The sequence below is a fragment of the Aricia agestis genome, chromosome 22, assembly GCF_905147365.1.
Source record: "Aricia agestis chromosome 22, ilAriAges1.1, whole genome shotgun sequence".
In the NCBI taxonomy this organism is placed as follows: Eukaryota; Metazoa; Arthropoda; class Insecta; order Lepidoptera; family Lycaenidae; genus Aricia; species Aricia agestis.
In genome coordinates this window covers 2,608,773-2,632,538 of record NC_056427.1, presented here as the reverse complement: position 1 = coordinate 2,632,538, position 23,766 = coordinate 2,608,773, and the positions used below count along the sequence as shown (strand labels likewise).

General features: G+C 39.6%; 1 protein-coding gene across 1 annotated transcript in view; it reads right to left on the bottom strand.

Annotated features, from left to right (window-relative positions):
- The window catches only part of LOC121737987 (hemicentin-2-like), a 94,756-nt gene that overhangs the window by 51,849 nt on the left and 19,141 nt on the right, over positions 1 to 23,766 (bottom strand). The window contains exon 2 of the mRNA XM_042129744.1: positions 18,365 to 18,547. Coding sequence (XP_041985678.1) covers positions 18,365 to 18,446 — 82 coding nt within the window. The 5' untranslated portion in view covers positions 18,447 to 18,547. The remainder of the gene's footprint in view (positions 1 to 18,364; positions 18,548 to 23,766) is intronic.

Here is a 23,766-nt window from a genome sequence, read left to right as displayed (position 1 = left end):
AAGTCCTTTAGGTACTTAGCACGGGGCTAGACTGACGTGGTGTGAAGCGTCCATAGATATTATTATTATTATGTGTTTAGTATTTTAACTAGCTGACCCGGCTGTTATTTTGCCATATAAATTATTTCTAGTATGAATATAAGTAGATCATAAATACCTATTCTCAGGCCTAACGAATGTACATACAAAATTTCATTAACCCTTAATTCACTTCCTGAGTGAAACGGCCTTAATTCAAAAGTCTTAGCAGCGAGTTTCCCCCACGTCTCAGTACCTTCATGTAGTGACGCGGGTGACATGGTGCTGAGAGGATGAGTGCGTACATACCAGGGATGTTGCGGATGCCGATTTTTTCACATCCGCGGATGTGAATGCGGATGCGGATTTCAAGGGGCTCACATCCGCGGATGCGGATGCGGATGTTTCGGATCCTATATAAAATATAAATATACTATACTAGCGGGCCCGACGGACGACGTCCCGTCATAACTCGTATCTTTCATAGATATCGTTTGAATTGTCAATAGCGTAATGACCGATAATTCTATACGGTGGTAAGGAATTCTTAATTTTCCTAATTATCCACGGTTTTTTTAAACCGCATTATGAATCTAAAACATTCCCAAACCTATTAATTCATGAAGGCCTAAGCGGCCGCATCCGGCCGCGATAACAATAGATAAGCTATTGTGTCTCGTTATTGCACAATCGATGGGTTAAATAAAACACAAAAAAAATCATCTGAATCGGCCTAGCCGTTTAGGAAGAGTTCAATTACAAAAACGCGTACAGATTTTTATACTTACATATTAAGATAAATGAAGAATTTATTATATATATATATTAAGTGTACATGTTCCTTGTATAGAGTTCACTGTGAAAGTAGCAGCGCTGAAAGAGCGGAGCACTTGTTATCAGAGGGTCGAAGGTCAAAATTATTCCGACGCTTAAATGTAGGGACCAGAGCAGCTATACTCTCCAGAGTATAGCCGCCAGAATCCAGTCTGTCGGAGCTTAGCTCTGTACGGTGGTTCAATATAGGCAGATTCCGTTACTAATTTCGTAGTAATAAGACGGGCATTAGCCGGGCGGCAGCTACTCTTCGCAATGTAGCGGTGAGGGTTACCAGGAGGTGCCGTATGGTCTCCTAGGCGGCAGCTACTGCCCTAGCGGGAGATCCATCGTGACAGCTGGTTACGAAGGTCTTCGCCAAGTTGCTCATCCTCGTTCCAGAGAGGACGTCACGGCCTGCAGTGGGAGTTCCGGAGGATTTAAAGGCAAGGAAAGCAGCCACGAGGCATACGATCGTTGCGCCATAGAGTAACAAAGATAATGAGCTATTCTCTGTTCCGCATCGGGACTGGGGAGGCATCATTATGCGAATCTCCAAATTACATGAAATTGGGGCTCCGGGTGAGGCTGGAAACCTACCCGGCTTAGCTGGTCCCGACGCCGAAGGGAACTCTACAATTTAAAGAAGCGTTTCCTTACTTTGGTGGTAGTCTGCTCCCTTTTGGAGAAGACCGTCCGGTCGTGAAGGGAGACAGACCTGTGTTTGACAAACCCAGAACATCCCACCATATATGGCTAAAGGAAAATCGGTGAGGCTGGAACCTACCCGGCTTAGCTGGTCCCGACGCCGAAGGGAACTCTACAATTTACCGAAGCGTTCTCTTACTTTGATGGTAGTGTGCTCCCTTTTGGAGAAGACCGTCCGGTCATGGAGGGAGCCCTGTGTTTGACAAATCCAGAACATCTCTCCGTATACGGCTGAAGGCAAATCGCAGGTGGTTTTAGTGGGTAGGGTTAGCAGAACTAGTCGCCCATATCCCCGGGGTGCTTTAGCTTAACTGAGCTACTTCCCCAACCTGGTGATCATATTTAGTCGTGGCGATTGGTTGCCGCCTGTATTTTTAAGGTGAAGATATAATGATCACATCATGTAACCTTCCTTGATCTTCAAAGCAATGGAAATGGTGGTAAATTAATTGAAACATTCTAGCATGAATACAATACATATGAACAATATTAAACAATTATTAAAATATACTTACGTGGTAGTTTATCTCAGAAAAATAGTTATTTTCGGGAGCACATTACTATTTTCGATATATTTTTCTTACCGCTGTAGTAAATACGCGGAATTGCTTCTAACTTCCGGCCGCCTACTGTTCCGCGGTATTGTTTTGATGACAAAATGTACGTTTCTAATTGAATAATTTAAATTCTGTGAAGCCTAATATAAGCCAATATGTGTTTCGAATCGGCTGGCACAATATCTCAATTTTGCGCATTTTGCTGTTACGCGGTATTTACCAACTGCTCATACGCGGTATCGCACGCGCAGCGACGATCTGTATATTATATGACAATATAACGTTATTAATTTATCAATATAAAAAAGCTAAAACCAACTAAATATTAATTTTAACATTAGTAGAAAATAGTCGTATTCGGTAGAGAAATTCTACCAAATGGTATAAAATTTCATGATGCTGACATCCCCAATATTTGTTTTGATAATATTTAATTTTTTAAAACTACCTACACTAAGTACACCTGAAGATGATTAAATTCGAAACCGGTCGTGTAATTTGTTAATAATTTCTTAATATAGTGGAAAAAGTGCACGCAAATATTGTTTTATTAGTGTTCATGGAGCGTCCGTGGCCTAATGGGTAGACCTTCGGTTCGCACTCCTAGAGAGTGCAGGTTCGAACCCGGGTGGAGGCGTGTACCTATGAGACATTTTCTGATCTCAAGTACATAATACGGACGCTCGTACGGTGAAGGAAAACATCGTGAGGAAACCCGCACATAGTTGGTCCCAGACGTATTGACTAGTTCTTTCCTCTGGACTAGGCCGACTATGATGCGAGAATGCCGTATGCGCTTGGGCAACCATACGGACATTTAAATCTTGTCCCAGGCACTACAGTATTTGAGGAGTGGTTACTTCGCTCTGAAAAATACTGTATAAATCATCCACAACGGATGTAAAGGCCTAGTTTAGTGTTCATATTGAGAAGTCTTGTAAGAGACTTCAGCATAACGGCATTATAACATGTAGCCCGTACTGAGGATTGTTTAACCGGAGTATACTTCACTACCGTCTGCAGTCTGTCGTTTTATCCCGAAAAAATGTACGGTTCCAGTACGATAAACGAATTTGCGCGAAACGGAGATGCGGGAGTTACCTTATAGATTAGGATTCTACTAAGTTGTTATGACGTCTCGAAGTGTAGTCTACGAAAAATTGGCCAAGTGCGAGTCGGACCCGCGCACGAAGGGTTCCGTACCGTTATACTAAGAGTACCGAGGAAAAATAGGCCAAAATTGTGTTTTTTGGATGGAAGCAAAAAAGGCCAAAAAAATCACTTTTATTGTATGGGAGCCCCACTTGAATTAAATCATTTTGTTTTTAGTATTTGTTGTTGTAGCGGCAACAGATATACATATACACAATCTGTGAAAATTTCAGAGCTTTAGCTATAGCGGTTCTTGAGTTACAGCCTGGCGACAGACAGACAGACGGACAGACGGACAGCCGGATAGATGGACAGACAACGAAGTCTTAGTAATAGGGTCCCGTTTTTACCCTTTGGGTACGGGAACCCTAAAAAAACCAATACCCTCTAACACACTTTCATAAACAAAATTAATGATAAATTATGTTTAAATTCCTATCATAGATATTACCATGATGGTATAGACCACCTGTGAACATTAACCGACCTCAAAAAGGAGGGTATCATCAATCAAACTGATAATTTGTCGACAATACTTGTTTATTGATAAATTGACGCTACGTCACGACACCGCGTCAAATTTAGGGTTCCGCACCCAAAGGGTTAAAAAGGAACCCTATAAGCCTTCGCTGTTTGTCCGTCCGTCTTCTCTCTGTCTGTCTGTCTGTCTGTCTCCAGGCTGTATTTCAAAAACCGCTATAGCTAGACTTCTGAAATTTTCACAGATTGTGTATTTCTGTTGCCGCTATAACAACAAGATATACAAAAAAATATGATTAAAAAAACTTTAAAGGGGGCTCCTAATTACTAGAAATACATTTTTTTGCAAATTTTGCTCTATATTGGTACGGACTACGGAACCCTTCGTGCGCGAGTCTGGCTTGCACTTGGCCGATTTTTTGTGTACCAGCCGTACCGCGTGGCACCTGTGGTAGATTGGTTATTGGTAGCGCCACTGTATTTAGACAGCTTTAACCGATTTAAAAAAAGAGGGATCTGCATAATATTTTTTAAATGAAAATAATAATTATTATGTATCTGTTTACTAAGACTTGAAGCTTAAGCCATCGAATCGATATTAATTAAATTATGCTCAAAATATTATGTATTTTCGAGTCCCAGGAAATGATAAAAAACATATTATTAGGATAGTTTTAATGTCGAAAAAATGTACGGTTCTAAAGCTGTGGACAACATAATAATAATAATACTCCCCACACCGATTTCTCTCTACTCAGGAGTAATTTTATAGTGCTCAAGTGTGTGCGCAGTACACAAGAGCACTCTCTATTCCTTCACTCTCATAACCCAGTGGGACGGACGACCGACACGACTGGCGAGAGATCAGGCGCAGGACCGACTTTTTACATGCCCATCCGACTCATGGATCATCTTACTTGTCAGACAATCAGGTGATCAGCCCGCATTGTCCTAACCAAACTTGGAAATAACATGTTTCCAACGCGGGAATCGAACCCACGACCTCCAAGTGGAGAGACACGCTCGCGTGGACAACATACGTCTACACAATATTCGCGTTTTTAAACTCTGAGTTGCTCGACCGATTTTAATGAAATTCAGCACAGATACATCACAATATAACCATCAGATAACAGGCTACGCAAAATGTACAGCTTCTGTGAAACTCGAAGTCGTTAAGTGAGTAAATAACTTAAATAACTTCTCACAACCCGTGGACCCCCTGTGAGGTAAATTATGCCCATGCCGTGTTTTACATAAACATTGCCTGTTTATGTGAAAACCCATATTTTACCAACTACACGATGTTAATAACATTTTGTTGTGCGTTAGAATTTTTACTAGTATTTTATATACGTCCGACCACTATCCATACTAATATTAAAATGTGAAAGTGTGTCTGTCTGTTACCCCCTTACGCCCAAACCGATATAGCGATTTTGCTGAGTATGGAGATACTTTGAGTCCCAAGAAAGGACATTAGAGAATTTTCGTTGCAAAAAATGTACGGTTCCCGCGTTATCAACGAGTCTCAGCGCAACGGAATATCGGACGTCATTGAGTACCTTGCAAGATAATATGATCAAATTATAAAGAACTAGATGTTCCGCGCGGCTTCGCCCGTGGTCTATTTTTCATGTGTGCCAAATAACATAAAAATTGCTCCAGTAGTTCTTCAGATAATAAGCAATTCCAAATAATTTCCCATGTTTTTTTCTCACTTTCCTCTATTTCTCGCTCCTATTAGTCTTAGGTTAGATAAAATATAACCTATAGCCTTCCTCGATAAATGGGCTATCTAGCACTGAAAGAATTTTTCAAATCGGACCAATAGTTCCTGAGATTAGCGCGTTCAAACAAACAAACAAACTCTTCCGCTTTATAATCTATACTAATACTAGATGTCCCGCGCGGCTTCGCCCGCGTAAATTAGGAATTTTACAGAAACCGTACATTTTCCCATAAAAAATATTTTCCCCGTTTTTCCCGCATTTTCCTGAGTTTCTTCGGTCGTATTAGTCTTAGCGTGATAATATATTATATAATATAGCCTATAGTCTTACTCGATAAATGATCAATCTAACACTGAGATAAGTTTTTAAATCGGACCTGTAGTTCCTGAGATTGACGCGTCCAAGCAAACATACTCTTCAATGTTATTATATTAGGGAGGTGTTAAAGCCTGGCATTAACATAACCACGAGAACTAGCAGCGAGCGATTGCTATTTTCTTCTGTAAGGCGCTTCAATTAAATGGTTGGCGGGCCCCACCGCTTCACGTCATCAGCTACGTCATCGAGGACTGAGGAGGGGGCTCGACCTGTCTAGAAGGCCCGTCCTCTATTCGCCCTACAATCGCCCGTAGCCGCATATCGTATCATTTGTTATCCACTAAAATCTTTGCAATCTATAATCGATCCCTGTTTGTAATAGTACAGAATAAATTGTATTTTGTACGAAGTTGTTTTGAATAAGCAATTTCCAAGTCTTTTCTTGTTTCTAACAAGAAAAATTGGCGACCGTGACAGGACACTTAACTGGTTTGCCTTTGTTCTCGGGACATCATCGCCGCCGGTGAGAGGTCTTCGCCGCAGCAGCGCAGCCCGAGGAATCTTCAGCAGCATCATCAGCCGTCGTGAGGTCTGCAGCGATCGCAGACGACTCATCTATTCCCAGCGGCAGGTGGCACAGCTTCTGGAACCACGCCGGTCAGCTCTTCGCGCCGCAGCGTCAGCCAACCAGCTAAGTGTCCCTATTCCTTTTCTCATTTATTCCTAAAATCCCGTTCTTCTAGTAGTTTCATACCTGTGTGGATAGCGGTAGTGCAAAGAACGTGGATCTTATCGATCAATATAGATCATTTCACAAGGGATCGATTCACGCAACTCAATCTTTAGCTATTTGCAGGCAAAATAATAAGATTCAAGCTAAATCTAAACGTTTATTTCTATAATTTAGGCTATAGTTAGCTTTAGCCTACCCACCAAACTCGGTACGTAATTTATCGAAGCTATTTGGTGCTATTATTCTAGCTATTTTTTCCCTAATCTATTTACAAAATCAAATTATATTAAGTTTTGTGTATTCTAAGGTTAAAATTAAACAATAATTTATATTAAGTACTACAAGTTATATTTACAAGAATTAACTATTTACAAAACTTAACTGACTTAACTAATTACCTTAACTTAATTTTCTATTTACAATAATCGCAGTTTTCGATTTATATTTCCTACGATTCACATTATTGTAACTGCGAATTTCAGGAACTTCGGTGGACTTGATATCAGCTGACCACGTCGTAGCCCGTAGGTAATCTGCGCGTCGCCGGCCTGGCTAGCGTGGTAAACCGGTTGCAATACCTTGGAGTGGCGTAAGATTACAATATTCATTCACAATTTCTTATCAATTTTTTCAATTAACAATTATTAGTGATTCATAAACATGTCAGATGCTAAATTAAACGAACTTTACGCTAAACGTAGCTCAGTAAAGGGTCGTTTAACTAAATTTAAAAACTATCTAGCTTCATTCGAGAAAGTTGACGTTTTAGATGAGCTCGAAATATCTAAACTTAACGTTCAATTACCTAAAATTGAGAGCTTATCTAGTGCGTTCGAAGATTTGCAAATTCAGATAGAAGTATTAAATTCGACAGACATAGATAGTGAGTTAGAGGAGCGCGATGTAATCGAGCAGGAATTTGCACATTTAATTGCTTTAGCCCATCAGTACCAAAATAAGCATAACGGTAGCAAGACACCTCCTCTCTGTGATGCTCAAAGCACGTCTTCATGCTGTCATGAGCGCTCAGATTTAGGTTTTAAGCCTCCCACACTACAAATAGGTAAGTTTGATGGTAGCTATTACAAGTGGCTTGAGTTTCGCGACCTATATTGTTCCCTCGTTCACGAAAACAAGCACATACCTATTCCGATTAAATTTTGCTACTTAAATTCATACTTAGAGGGTGAGGCCGCTCGTGTGATTAGCAATTTAGAGGTCACAGAGTCTAACTATAATAAAGCGTGGGACTTGTTACGCGAGCGCTATGACAATAAGCGATTACTAATTAAAAATCATTTAAATGCCCTGCTAAACTTCGACGTAAAATCTAACGAAAGCGCATCTACACTTAGGTCTATTATTGACAACACAAATAAAAATCTTCGCGCCCTATCTAGCTTAGGTGAACAAACATCATACTGGGACTCAATTATAGTTCACATTATTTCCTCAAAACTAGGTAGCAAAACCAGTATGAAGTGGGAGGAATATAGAAATACTCTCTCGGGGTCACCTTCACTTGAGGAATTTAATTCATTTTTAAAACAGCGGGCTGATATCCTAGAAACTTATAATCACAGCCGAAGTATCGAGGATAAGTTAAATACAAGTTCTAATAAAATATCTAACAATCATAATAAAAGGCGATTAGGTTCAATTTTAAACAATAATAGTTCATTTACAGCGCAAATTTCTAGCGTAGGTAACAATAATACCACTTTCAAAAATTGTATTGTTTGCGACAAACAACATCGTATCTATGATTGCGATCAATTTAGAAATATGTCCATTGAACAGCGTCAGGGTTTTGTCCTAAAATCAAAGCTTTGTCAAAATTGCCTACGTCCGGGGCACAAGGCTTTCACTTGCAAATTTGGTGTTTGTCGTAATTGTAAACGACGACACAATACTTTACTTTGCGATGATAACTCTCAAGGTCAAGTAAAGTCACCTGCAGACAATAATGTATCTAATTCTGATTCAATTACTCAAACTCTTTGCACGACAAATTCAGGTCAAAATACTTTCACTTTATTATCTACGGCTATGGTTTTGGCGATTAATCCGTGCAATAATAAGCGTCAAATTGTCCGTGTGCTACTCGACTGCGGCAGTCAGTGCAGCCTAGCTTCTAAGCGTCTGAGGGACAAGTTAGGTTTACGATCACGGCCCGCAGGCTCGATCAACGTTGTAGGCATAGGCAATTCAACCTCACACTGGGTAAACGAATTTTGTGATTTCAAATTAAAATCATTACACAGTGATTATACTGTGCAACTTACTTGCCCAGTGCTATCTGATCTGACTGGCGAAATTCCTAAGTTTACGATGGACCCTAAGCTTATTAATATACCTACGGATGTTCAGCTAGCCGATCCTAGTTTTTATAGGCCTTCTCCAATAGATGTGCTAGTCGGTGCTGATCTATTTTGGAACATCGTAGGTAGTGAGCGACAATCGCTCGGCTCTAAACAGCCTAATCTTATTAATTCGGAGTTTGGCTGGATTTTATCCGGTCCTATTTGTTTAAACTCGCGAATCTCTAAAAATTATAGTTGCAATTTTTCTAAGGCGCAGTCAGATAACTTTAATAAACTTCTGAGTCGATTCTGGGAGCTAGAAGAGCTGCCGCCAAGGTCAATTTTAAGCGACGACGAGAAAGCATGTGAGCAGCATTTTAAGACTCACACTTCTCGCGATTCGTCCGGCAGGTTTTGTGTGCGTTTGCCTCTCAAAGACTCGCCTAATTGCTTAGGTAATTCATACTTTCTAGCTAAGAAAAGGTTTTTTAATTTAGAAAAGCGATTTAGAGCTAATCCCAAACTTAAATCACAATACGTTAATTTTATTAACGAATACATTAGTCTAGGTCATTGTTCCGTTCTAACAAATAATTATAAGCCGAACCCGTGCTATTTTTTGTGTCATCACGCGGTTCTCAAACAAAATAGCGAGTCGACTAAGCTACGAGTGGTATTCGACGGATCCGCTCGCACCTCCTCGGGCTTATCTATTAACGATTTGCAACGAATAGGTCCTACTGTACAAGATTCACTCTTTTCTATATTATTACGCTTTCGTCAGTACCTATACGTTCTTACAGGAGATGTCGAGAAATTCTTTAGGCAAGTTAATCTCCACGAAGACGATCGTGACCTTCAATTAATACTATGGAGGGAGGACGAATCAAAGCCTATTCAAGTACTAAGACTCAATACCGTCACTTATGGTTTTGCTAGTGCTAGTTATCTTAGTACGAAGTGCATTTGGCAGTTAGGACAGGAATGCCCCGATGAGTTAATCCGTACGGTAATCCAGCATGATCTGTACCTAGACGATTTAATTACTGGTGCTAATTCCATAAGTGAATTACGTCATATTTTAAATTCTGTCGTTTCTGTTTTGCGCTCAGGCTGTTTTCCACTTAGAAAATTTAAATCTAATGTGCCATCTATATTTGAAAACACGCTAATTAATCCACTCGATACTTTAACCTTAAGTGAATCGTCTAATACTTTGGGTTTACAGTGGAAGCCGCCTTCCGACACATTACATGTTTCGTTGTACACTCCTGACAATATAAACGAACAAACAACGAAACGTTCGATTTTATCTAACATGTTTAAAACCTTCGATCCACTCGGTTTAATTTCTCCTTGCACTATTCGCTTAAAGTTATTAATGCAGGAGCTATGGCGTCGAAATTTTGACTGGGACGAGCCAGTACCTTCTGACATTCGATTATACTGGCACGAATTGGTTCAGGAGTTTAGAAATGTACCGTCAGTCACTGTGCCTAGGTTAGTTTTATGCGATTCCCCGGTTAGTATTGAGCTTCACTCATTTTGTGATGCGTCAATGTCGGCTCACGGCGCATGTGTTTATTTACGGTCCACGGACTCAGCCGGTCGTGTAGTAGTCAATTTACTTTGCGCTAAGTCTAAGGTGAATCCTAATAAGCCTATTACTATACCGCGACTGGAGCTTATGGGAGCATTGCTGGCCGCTAGGCTGTGCAAGTCGGTTCTCGAGTCTTTGCGATGCAATATTTCTCGCTGCACTCACTGGAGTGACTCGAGCGTCGTTTTAGGGTGGTTGCACACTTCTCCAAACAAATTAAAAACGTTCGTTGCGAATAGGATAGTCGAGATTTGCGAAACTACCTCGGCTACGAATTGGCGTCATGTACCTACAGATGCTAACCCCGGTGATTTAATTTCACGTGGAACCCAGGTACATACACTCCAGCAATCCAAATTCTGGTGGTCGGGTCCAGACTTTTTATTGAAATCAGAGTCGGAATGGCCTATACAAAATATCAATTCATTAGACTTACCGGAAATAAAGTGCAATATTGTGCAGAATTTCGAGCCAGTTATAGACTTCTCACGGTTTTCTAATTTTATGCGGCTAAAACGTTCATTCGCTTATGTTTTACGTTTTCTACATAACGCTAGGTTTCCTAAAACTAAGATAAGCGGAGCTCTAACCGTGAACGAGTTAACTAAATCATTTCATTTTCTATGCAAATTTTCTCAATTGCAATCTTTTTCTATTGAGTACGATGCTTTAAATAAACATAAATCTATTTCTAGTAAAAGTAATTTATTATCACTTAGTCCTTTTCTAGATAAGGACAGCGTAATGCGAGTTGGTGGCAGACTAGCCCACTCAGACTACGACTATGATAAACGGCATCCCATCATATTACATTCTAAACATCATTTAACCTCCCTTATCTTTAGATACGAACATAATATTAGGCAAATGCACGCCGGCCCACAACTATTATTGTATTCAGTTCGTGAATATGTGTGGCCCATTGGGGGGAGGTGTCTAGCCCGGAGTACCACGCGAAACTGTGTACGATGCAAAAGGTTTCAAGGTCGCACGTACTCACCAATGATGGGACATCTACCGTCGCAGCGTACGACTCCATCATTCCCTTTTGAAACCGCAGGGGTTGACTTCACTGGTCCTTTCACCATTTTAAATAAAAAAGGTCGCGGTGCTAAAACTCTAAAATGCTACCTATGTCTATTCGTGTGTTTTCGTTTCAAGTGTGTTCACTTGGAGGCGGTAACAGAGTTATCTAAGGACGCGTTCATAATGACTTTACGGCGATTCATTTCTAGACGTGGAAAGCCATTGGAAATTTACTCCGACAATGGCCGTAATTTTGTTGCCGCCGCCAAAGATATTGGTAATTTTTTAAAAGACAATTCAAACACTATATCTGAGTTTGCCGCGAATGAAGGGATCAAATTTAATTTCATACCTTCTTACGCCCCTCACTTCGGCGGCCTATGGGAAGCTGGTATCAAGTCTGCGAAGCACCATATAAAAAGGATGATGGCTAATTTAAATTTTACATACGAAGAGTTATCTACTCTGTTCGCACAGGTGGAAGCTATTTTGAATAGCCGCCCCTTGTGTCCTATCTCTTCCTCTCCTCACGACTTCCAATCTCTCTCTCCAGGGCATTTTCTGGTTGGTCGACCGCTGACATCGTTGCCGGATCCAACCCACGACGACGGCAGCTCCAGCTACAAGCGCTACGCCCGCATCGAGCTAGCTCGAAGACACTTTTGGAGTCGATGGCAGCGGGAGTACGTGAATGAGCTGCAACAACGTCTCAAGTGGCGAGACAGCAAAGGCAACCTCAGCGTGGGAGACCTCGTCCTTCTCCACGAAGACAACAGCCCTCCACTACACTGGCGCCTGGGTCGTGTTCTCAAGCTTCACCCCGGTGTCGACGGAGTCGTCAGAGTGGCTGATGTCGCCACTCAGAGAGGAGTCGTGCGGAGAACCCTAACACGATTGTGCCCCTTGCTAGCAGCTGATCAAGGGTCTGAAATGCCCGCAGGGATTTCAGGGGGGGAGCTATGTTAAAGCCTGGCATTAACATAACCACGAGAACTAGCAGCGAGCGATTGCTATTTTCTTCTGTAAGGCGCTTCAATTAAATGGTTGGCGGGCCCCACCGCTTCACGTCATCAGCTACGTCATCGAGGACTGAGGAGGGGGCTCGACCTGTCTAGAAGGCCCGTCCTCTATTCGCCCTACAATCGCCCGTAGCCGCATATCGTATCATTTGTTATCCACTAAAATCTTTGCAATCTATAATCGATCCCTGTTTGTAATAGTACAGAATAAATTGTATTTTGTACGAAGTTGTTTTGAATAAGCAATTTCCAAGTCTTTTCTTGTTTCTAACAGGAGGTATAGATTTTTTTTATCTATGGACGCTTCACACCACGTCAGTCTGGCCCCGTGGTAAGTACCTGATGGACTTGTGTTACAGGTACCAGACAACGGAAATATATTTAATACTTTTATACTATACATATATTTAAGATTTTAATTATATGATACACATATTTAATACACATCCATGACCCAGGAACTTTGAAAACTTTTTGTTCCGTCGGCGGGATTTGAACCCGCAACCTCCGGCTTGAGCTACCAACGCGCTCACCACTGAGCCACAGAGGTCGTCAAACTATTTTTAGAAATAAAATAAAGATTTTTTTTTAATTATCGCTTGACAAACTCGAGTCTCGATCTAAAAGACTATGAAATGGTATAATATGGTAGTGATGATGATGATGATGATGATGAATGTAATTTGCATAGTAGCATATGGTTCCTGTTCTTAAAACAACGCCGAAACTCCCAAACTTGTATCTATAAAGAATCAGGAGTTCTCTCAGCACCTTCCGAACCACGGTATACCAGGTATATCTCGGTGCAAAATCTTACTTGTTGGTAGCATATGCTTAGAATACTTCTCACGAAACCGAAGTCACCACACGTTTCCCTATAAGTTTTGAGGAGTTCCCTCGATTACTTATGGATCCTTCATCAGATCACCACTTTTGTGAATATAAAAATCGGGTAACATACGGCGGAGTAATCGTTGAATATAAGAAAACGAACATAACACCTCCCCCATGTTGAAAGTCGGTTAAAATTGTAGCCTATGTGTTATTCTGATGTATAAGCTATATTATTGTAAAGTTTCATTAAAATCCGTTCAGTAGTTTTTGCGTGAAAGAGTAACAAACATCCATACATCCACACATCCATATATCCAAACAAACTTTCGCCTTTATAATATTAGTAGGATGTAGCCTATAATATATTATCACGCTAAGACCAATAGAAGCGGAGCACCAATGAAGAATGTTTCAAAATCGGGTGATTTTTCCTATTGTGCTGTGTAAACGATAAAAGTTTCGCAAAAATTGGCAGAATTTTCTTTATTTACCCATGAATTAGTTACTCTCTCGGGTCTGTGGCTGTTTGGTTGTTCGTTTTGTTCGGTGTTGCTATGTGTCTGTGCGGATGATTTTCTTGCTCTCTGTATTCGATGCCTATCACTATCCTGGCTAAGGCGAGCCTCACGCTCTACAGATGATTCTCTTTCTCTCTGTATTCGATTTCTATCACTATTCTGGCTGAGGCGAGCCTCACGCTCTACAGACGATTCTCTTTCTCTCTGTATTCGATTTCTATCACTATTCTGGCTGAGGCGAGCCTCACGCTCTACAGACGATTCTCTTTCTCTCTGTATCCGAATTCTATCATTTTTCCGACTGAGGCGAGCCTCATGCTCTACAGACGATTCTCTTTCTCTCTGTATCCGAATTCTATCATTTTTCCGACTGAGGCGAGCCTCACGCTCTACAGACGATTCTCTTTCTCTCTGTATCCGATTTCTATCACTATTCTGGCTGAGGCGAGTCTCACGTTCCGTTGACGATTCTTCATCTCTTACTGAACGTGCTCTTTTGGAATTCACTATACTACGACCTATGTTCGAACGACGACGTCTTCCAGGCATGATCGTATATTAATACCCACAAAGCAACAAATAACCCAATCGCAAAGCAAAAACAAAAGTCCGTTTTTCTAACCAAGTCAAATATATTTTTATCGACAATTCAGAAACCAAAGAACCAGAAACAATGAATATCTGAAAGAAAGCGCTGTGGTTGCTCCTCTGCGTTACCGTCTGCACAACCACACAATGACGAAATACACTATCTACTACAATAACATAAGCCCGAAGCTTATGAGAGCCCCCGGCCGGTTCCGCCGTAACCGCTATGTCCCTCGGCCGCCGCCGCGCGACATATTTTTTGATTCCGCGTAAGTTTATACGTTTGAAAACTTCTAAAGTATTGATCGAAATTGTATAGTGTAAAAGACAATTATAATCTACATTTAATGTCTTAGCTTCCAAATATGTTTATTTGGATAAGGGTTAATGTTGTAAATTGTTAAAATCGCTTCGTAAATAAGCCATTATTTTTCGTAAAAAGTAAAGAACAAAAATGGCTATTGTGAGTTATCCCTAAGAAATAGACATATACCATCGCGGACTTTTTTGTTTACCTTATTAAGGCGTACAATACTGTAGTACATTATTTTGATCTATCTCGTAGGGTTTAGCCAGCGTTTGCAATATAAACGCAAAAAAATGAATTTATTTACGACATAACATTAGAAACCTCTAAAATTATCAGTGTTTCTCTACCATATTATGCATATGTTATACATATAAACCTTCCTCTTGAAACACTCAATCTATTAAAAAAAACCGCATCAAAATCCGTTGAGCAGTTTTAAAGATCTAAGCATACATACATACATACAGACAGCGGAAAGCGACTTTGTTTTATACTATTTAGAGATTATAAATGCGAAAGTATCTCTGTCTGTCTGTCTGTCTGTCTCGCTTTCACGCCAAAACTACCGAACCGATTGTAATGAAATTTTGTATACAGATAGTCTAAAGCCTGAGAAAGGACATAGGCTACTTTTTTACTATAAAAAAGGGTTGTAAAGGGGTGAAAATACGAAAATTTGTTCAAATTAAGTTAGTTCCAAAAATTCATACTAGATGGCGCCGTGCGTCTCTTACATCGCGCTTACACTTGCCCAACATCTTTCTATAAGACGTGGTATCATCATACAGTCGAGTTTCGATTTTTTTCGATTGTTATTTCTTTATAACGTTATTTAATAAGTCAGTACTTTATAATATAAAGTACTGACTTATTAAATAACGTGTATATAATATAAAGTTTATATTATATACAGTGACGTAACCTTAAACCTATAAATGATAAATAGTTTATGGGTAAAGTTGTGTAATTGGGGGGCTAAATAAGCTTTAAAATTTGGCATAAAATATAAAGTTTAATTAAAAAAAAATTAAATATTATGTGCACACTGCACAGCTGTTTTGATTTAAGGGGTACCAGGTTTTTTTTATAAAAGCTTTTGACACCAATTTTGTTGACATCGCGCGCTATAAACTGAAGTCCACGCGGACGAAGTCGCGGGCAACAGATAGTATTAATATTATATCTAAGTACTTATTAATAGATTAGTGTTTGTTGGTTTGCATTTCGATGCAAACTACACTTAGAATTTTTTCAAATGATTTTGATGAAATTGTGCACAGACATAAGACAGAACATAGGTTACTTTTCGTTGCCATAAAATGTCCAGTTCCTGCAGGATACTAGATGCTAGTGCTCTAAAGTCCAATGACAGATTAAAAGTTTTTGAACTTTGATTCATTGCTAAAACGTCTCTCGTTACTATCGCGTTACTGCTATGCAAACTGGAGATGACGATGATGATGATGATGAAGATGATGATGAAGACTCATCACTCATGTTCACATCTCCATATCACAACGGTGGAATAAAACTCCTAATGGAAATGATTAAGATATACTCAATTAGTGTAAAAGGGGACTTCCCATGCGGGTGGATTTAAGGATCTATTACATGAGAGCGATTTTTAGAATTATTATGGTCACAGAACAGCACACATATCAACTCCGACAAGTTACAGGTTGCGCGAGTCCTACTCGCACTTGGCCGATTTTTTTTGTTTGAAAGATGACAATCATCAAGATCGTTCTTAGCTTCCTTCAAGGTGGTAAGCAACTACAGATTTCATCGGTTTTATATCTTGTATTAGAGTTTTTAATACAAGGTTGTTTTAAAATTTCTTAATTTTACATTATCTGTAGATTAATATGTAGCATAGGGCTAACATTGGAACAAGACAAGGGAGTGGGCGAGAGGAGGGAGAGAAACAAAAGCTGAAATCTTTTGACTACTAGTTATTGATGAATAGTAACACAAAAAGCCTCGCGTGTGAGCATTTCTCTCACATCTTTGAACTTTATCGTTTGATACAGTCATACATGACAGGGATCGTCACCGTATTGCCTAGCTTTGCAGTAGAGAGTTTCACACAAAGAACACTGTACGGCTGGAATCAATACGAATTCCTATCCATTTCCGAGTTGATATGTGTGCCTTAGCGTCACACTGCACCGTCAAAAGGTTATAACCCAAAGTTTGCTAACTTTGGGTTAAATATGACACATTTCGACGAACACACACAGTTTCTAAACTTTGTGATATGTCGTTAAATATCTTTGAAAGTTTAAGCCAACTTATAAGGTTTTGCTGAACTATATTATATGTAGAGTAGCAATGAAAAGTTTTCTAAAGATATTTTGAAGTTGATTAGTTTTATGAAACGGTTATCAAAAAGTCGTATAATATTATGAAACACAAAGAAATCCTTAGTCTTGTTATTTTTTATTGGTCCTGCACGATGTTAGCATCTTATAATAGCGTATGCTGAAAATTTTGAGTACTGACAGAACACTTAATTCGTAATAGTAGTGTAGTTTAAAGAAAAGACATCATATCACCTTTTACCCAGTTGTACTTTTTACCCAGAAAAATGTACGGTTCCCGCGCGATAAACTCACTTCAACGCAACAAATTTGGCAGCAACATTTAGTACTCTAATATTTTTATATCCTGCTGAAAGGCAACATGTGAACGTCGCTTAACCCTCACCAAATTGACATACCGTGTATAATTAAGAGTGTCACGGCCACATTAGCCCCGGGGGCGTCAGCTCGCGTTTTAGGGTTAACTATGGACTTTATGTATCATTTTTTAAAATGGACTTAAAGTCCCAGGCTTTGGATGGGTACTGAAGATTTTGACGGGAGTTTATATTATACTAGTGGTCCGCCCCGGTTCCGCCCGTGGTACATACATAACCTATAGCACTCGGGGACATCTTAGCTATTAGTGAAAGAATTTTGAAGTTCCTGAGATTATCGCGTTCAGACGAACAAACTTTTCAACTTTATAATATTAGTATAGACTAGATTTCGGTTATCGCGCAAGAACCGTACATTTTTTTGGGATAAAAAGTATCCTTTGTCCATTCCCGGGACCCAAAGTATCTATCTCTATGCCAAATTTCAACAAAATCGGTTCAGTAGTTTGGGCGTGAAGAGGTAACAGACAGCGTTGTTAATTGGTGAATATTTCAAAGTCAGCCAATCAACGGCGCAAGTAAAAAATTCTGTCAAAACCTTTGATGCAAACATTTTGTCATATGACAAAGGAGTAAAGCAAAAAAAACTGCAAAATTTTGATTGCAGTGCTAGAAATTGATCAATAGCACAGAAACGCTCGTGTATAAGCATTTCTCTCACCACTTTCAAGTTTATCATTTATAGGTCTATTTTACTCTGGCTACCCTTACGAATCTATTGAACATACATAGTGACAATATTTTAGGGTGTGTATGAGTCCCTTATGTATAGGATTGAATATGAAAGTAGCAGCACTGAAAGAACAAATTTTTTATGCGCTGATACTTTCTCATGAACTCGAAATAGGGTACCCCTATACACCCTAAGGCCTAAAGTATTATCACTTAGTTTTGTTACATCCTGTATACGTAAACTAAACCCTCTCCAGCCGAATTCAGATAAAAAAAATACTCACATGACTCTTCAATAATGACCTCCTCCAGCGTCACCACGCACACCAGAAGGAGACAGAAGATGTGCGAAGGAGACGGCACCATCGTTATCTACCTCTAACGCGTAGCCCGCACATCACTGTCACTTGTCACTGTCACTTGTCACTTAGTCACCTTGTCACTTAGTCACCTTGTCACTTAGTCACCTGAAACAAATGAATCGTAATTAATAAAGTGGTTTTTGGCGTTTTCATTATGTACAGCTGCAAAAGTTGTGGATGGCTTATTAACTTTATTGTTTGGCATAATATTATGATTCGAAATGCCCCAGACTTACATACAGAGAAGAAATAGAAATAACTCTCTTTATATAAATTTATTTATTTATCATCCATCCATTCTTATCTACTAATATTATAAATGCGAAAGTGTCTATGTGTCTGTCTGTTACCTCTTCACGCCCAAACCGCTGGACCGATTTTGCTGTTTGGTACATGGAGATACTGAGTCCCGGGAAAGGATAATTTTTATCCCGGAAAATGTACGGTTCCCTGGCTGGCGATAATGGCGTAAAGGAGTTACGGGTTAGATGACACCCTCCTTGTTGTTCCTCATTTTAAAAACTTTAATTAACCAGCTATTAATAATAACCGTATGTGAGAAGAGCAAAATACTCCCAGGCGTCTATCTATGTAACAACACGCGCGTTTTAAGGGTTAAACTTCCAAATAGTATTTCTATTCGTTTCAAAAATATTTTTAAAACAAAATAACTCTCTATTAAAAAGACACCTGTACTTTTTAGAAACATTTTTTAAAATACATATCGTACAAAATCTAATTTTTCGTGCGTATAAAATGACATGACAGTCGAAAAGTTAAAATAATGCGAGGTGAAAAATTGTTCTCTAACATTCAAAATTTAAAATTTGAATTTCGTGTTTACTTTTTTTTACAAAGCCTTTTTTTATACGGCTTTGATGCGTATGAAAAGGGACTTCTAACTTTTGTACAATTTCAATAGGTATGATAGGTAATATGAATAAAATTGTTGGTATACGTAGCGAAGCGAGCCCTAGTAGTCTAAGCGATAAGTTGAGAATGGCGAAATATAGAGATAAGGGTCATAAAAATACGTGCGATAGCTCATTAGATTCGGGAAGACGTCTAGAAAAATGTACCGGAATCGTGTATTAGCACACAAAAAATTGCAAAAGTTATAAGCAGATTAGGTTGCAAAAAAAAGGTATTATGTTTTTTCGCCATTCTCAACGTATCGCTTAGACTATAGTACAATATATTATACCCACAACCTGAGCACTTTTGTGGTACACTTTACGGAAAAACTATCACGCCTATTGACGTGTGCTTTAACATGGTAATTTTTATTAATAATTATGTAGATGTGTTATCATCGGTCAGTGAAGGTTTGGTTACTATTAAAATATGAAATAAAACTGCCTTATAGATTATTATTATTTATTACTAGACATTCCGCGCGGCTTCGCCGGCGTTAATTAGATATTACACAGACAAATTAGTTCACAAAAAATAGCCTATGATCTTGCAGGTGGTCTATTTCTTATCTGTGCCAAAAAACAGAAAAATTGCTCTAGTAGTTCGTGAGATAAGCCCATTCAAATAATTTTCCCCGTTTTTTTCCACATTTTACTCTATTTCTTCGCCCCTATTAGTCTAGCGTTATAAAATATAGCCTATAGCCTTCCTCGATAAATGGGCTATCTAACACTGGAAGAATTTTTCAAATCGGACCAGTAGTTCCTGAGATTAGCGCATTCAAACAAACAATCTCTACCACGCCGAAAAACGACGCGAGCTCGGCTTTTAGGTAGTAACATAAACATCCCAGTGATTTTGGTAAATATGGTGGGCGGTTGTATTAAACCAGCATAGATGAACGATCTATAGTGCCAAAATGTGTGCGCAATACGCTAGAACACTCTGTTTTTCATGACTCAGTGGAACGGATGGCCGACTCGACTGGCGAGAGATAAGGCACAGGACTTTTTGCATACCCATCCGACGCAAGGATCATCTTACATGTCAGACTATCAGGAGATCAGCCTGCATTGTCCTAACCAAATTTGTATGCACACATTATGATGCAGTGGAGCGCGGATCGCATTTATGACCAAACACGATAGGTCTAGACTCTAGATAATGTGTATGCCAATGCGGCCCGCTGCGGATCGTCGTAATGTGCTAACCTTAATACAAGTCATCTATTCAGGAACTATCATACTAACATTATGCCTGCCTTTCTGTCACCTCTTCACGCCCAAACCGCTGAACCGATTTTGCTGAAATTTGGCATGGAGATACTCTGACCCCCGGAAAAATACATAAGATACTTTTCATCTCGGAAAAATTTACGGTTCCCGCGCTAAGAATTTCGGTGCAACAGAATTGCGGACGGTCATCTAGTAACAAAGAATTTTTTTTTTAATGAAATAAAGCGGCCAACGAGCAAACGGGTCACCTGATGGAAAGCAACTTCCGTTGTCCTTGGATACTCGCAGCATCAGAAGAGCTGCAGGTGCGGGTAATAGGGTAGGGAAAGGAATATGGGAGGGTAGGGTAGGGGATTGGGCCTCCGCTAAACTCATTCACTCCACGCCGGTTTTCTGTGAGTCCGTGGTATTTCTCCGGTCGAGCCGGCCCATTCGTGCAGAAGCATGGCTCTCCCACGTCAAAAAGGTAGGCAAGATATTTCCTATTCCTAATGACTCTCCTTCCTCAATGCCCCAAACCGCAAAGAGCCTACTTATAAATTCATGAAACGGCCCCAAAACCGCACTTTACGATGACTCTGGTGACAGAGATGATTAATTGTTGGAGGAAATAACCCTTTTGGTGGAAACATCATTCAAACACAATAACTATGTAAAGGCCCGCTGTCTGTCCTTAATCTTTATGGCCTAAATTATTTTCACTTACTTTTTTAGGGTTCCGTACCCATAGGGTAAAAACGGGACCCTATTACTGAGACTTCGATGTCCGTCTGTCCGTTCTGTCTCCAGGCTGTAACTCAAGAACGGTAATAGCTAGAGAGTTGAAATTTTCACAGATTATGTATATCTGTTGCCGCTATAACAACAAATACTAAAAACAAAATAAAATTGATATTTAAGGGGGTTCCCATACAACGTGATTTTTTTGGCCTTTTTTGCTATAGAGCAAAAAAGGCCAAACTACCTTTCTTTTGCCATTATTGATATAGATCAATAATGGCAAAAGAAAGGTAGGTACATGAATTTTTCTCAAGGTCCTTAGTTATATGTATACTTTAATATTTAATAATAATAATAATAACATTAAATTAAAAATTAAGGGAGCCCATACAAAAAACACAATTTCCTCTATAACGGTACGGAACCCTTCATGCGCGAGTCCGACTCGCACTTGGCCAATTATTTACACTTTGTATAGGTCACAATCACATACGTGTGGCACTCGGGGACTGCCGCGGTAAAGCTGTTGCATAGCTATCAATGCAATTATAATGCGCATACGTCTAATCACACTGTTGAACTGAAAATATGACGTTAGACGAATGTTAGGTGTTTTTCGTTACGGAATATCTTGATTCGGTCGCCACGCTAAAAATTTAGCCTATAATTACAATCATTGTTGACCCAACGTGATGGTCTTCAGATTGCCTTAACCAACATCTATTATGTCTAAAAACATCACAATCATGGCGACAATCATCCAATGGAGATTAAGATTACGTTAGTATAAAATCCATCATAACGTAACATTACAAAATGAACTTTTTATTTTCACGTTAAATCTGACGTGAGCTCTTACGGTATCACAATCCAATTTATCGTCTACGTATTGATTTACGTCACGTACACGTCACGTAGATGCCACGTAGACGCCGTAGCTGCCACGTACAATTACGTAGTATCTATAATCTACGTCTTTTTGTACGACAGAAAAACTATTTGATATGTTTGACAAATTGTTTTATTGAATTGTGTGGGTAGTATTATATTTTGTGTCATATTACACAACTCTTACCCCGCGTTCCATTTGATGTTAAAAACGATCGAGACGCTCAAAATAGGAGGCATTTTGAGCGTTTTGATAGTTTTTAACATCAAATGGAACGCGGGGTTGATTCCGCACGATTATGTCAGCAATGTCCAACGCATACAATATAACGCGACGGAATTTCGGCATGGTGTGTCATCAGTAATTTAAAATACATTGCAGGCGGAATCAAGCCGAACTTCCGCCGCGGAACTTCGGCATGGTGTGCTCAGACACTACGACGTATGATCGTATCCATGCTACCATACTAATTTTGAACCATAATAATATGAAATTAATGTGAAAGTGCGTCTGTATGTTACCTATTAGAACTATAGAAGAAATTTAGTATAATAAATATTAACTCCCGCACCAGTTTCATTGAAACCAGGCCGCAGTGTGTGCGCAGTACACAAGGGCACTCTCTCTTCCTTTACTCTCATAAAGTGGGACGGACGACCGACACGACTGGCGAGAGATCAGGCGCAGAACTTTTTACATGCCCATCCGACGCATGGATCATCTTACTTGTCAATCAGGTGATCAGCGGGGCTAAAATAATAATATATATAATAATAATAATATCTATGGACGCTTCACACCACGCCAGTCTGGCCCCGTGCTAAGTACCTAAAGGACTTGTGTTACAGGTACCAGACAACGGAAATATATTTAATACTTTTATACCATACATATATTTAAGATTTTTATTATATCATACACATATTTAATAGGTACACATCCAGACCCGGGAACATTGAAAACTTTTTGTTCCGTCGGCGGGATTCGAACCCGCGACCCCCGGCTTGAGCTACCAACGCGCTCACCACTGAGCCACAGAGGTCGTCAAAATGGTCACATATTTTAGCAATTCCTCTCAATCAATTCACAAAACTGTCAAACTCACGAATGTCAAATTAGTACGAATTTAGACATCTGAATTGCCAATAAAGTGTCATTTTTGCTGTTAAAAAAAAATAATTCATAAAATGATTCTCCAAAGCGACCGTTTAAGCCCCACGGCCTGAATTGTCCTTACTTGGAAATAACATGATTCTAACGCGGGAATCGAACCAACGACCTCAGAGTAGAGACTCAGGAAAATTCGCAACACGGGAGAAGAGACCACCGGCGGCGCACGTCAACCTGCCAAGCATACATTTCTCCAACTATACATCAAAATGTACAAACGTCAAAGCGAAACTAATTAAAATGTAACAGTAAGTTACGGCAAAGTTGGTTTAACTCAGTTAAACTCAATTAACTTAGCTGTCGTTAACTCGAGCAGGCCTCTAATGGAGGTGAAGGTATCTTCTATCTATATATAATATATAAAACTCAAAGGTGACTGACCGATTGACATAGTG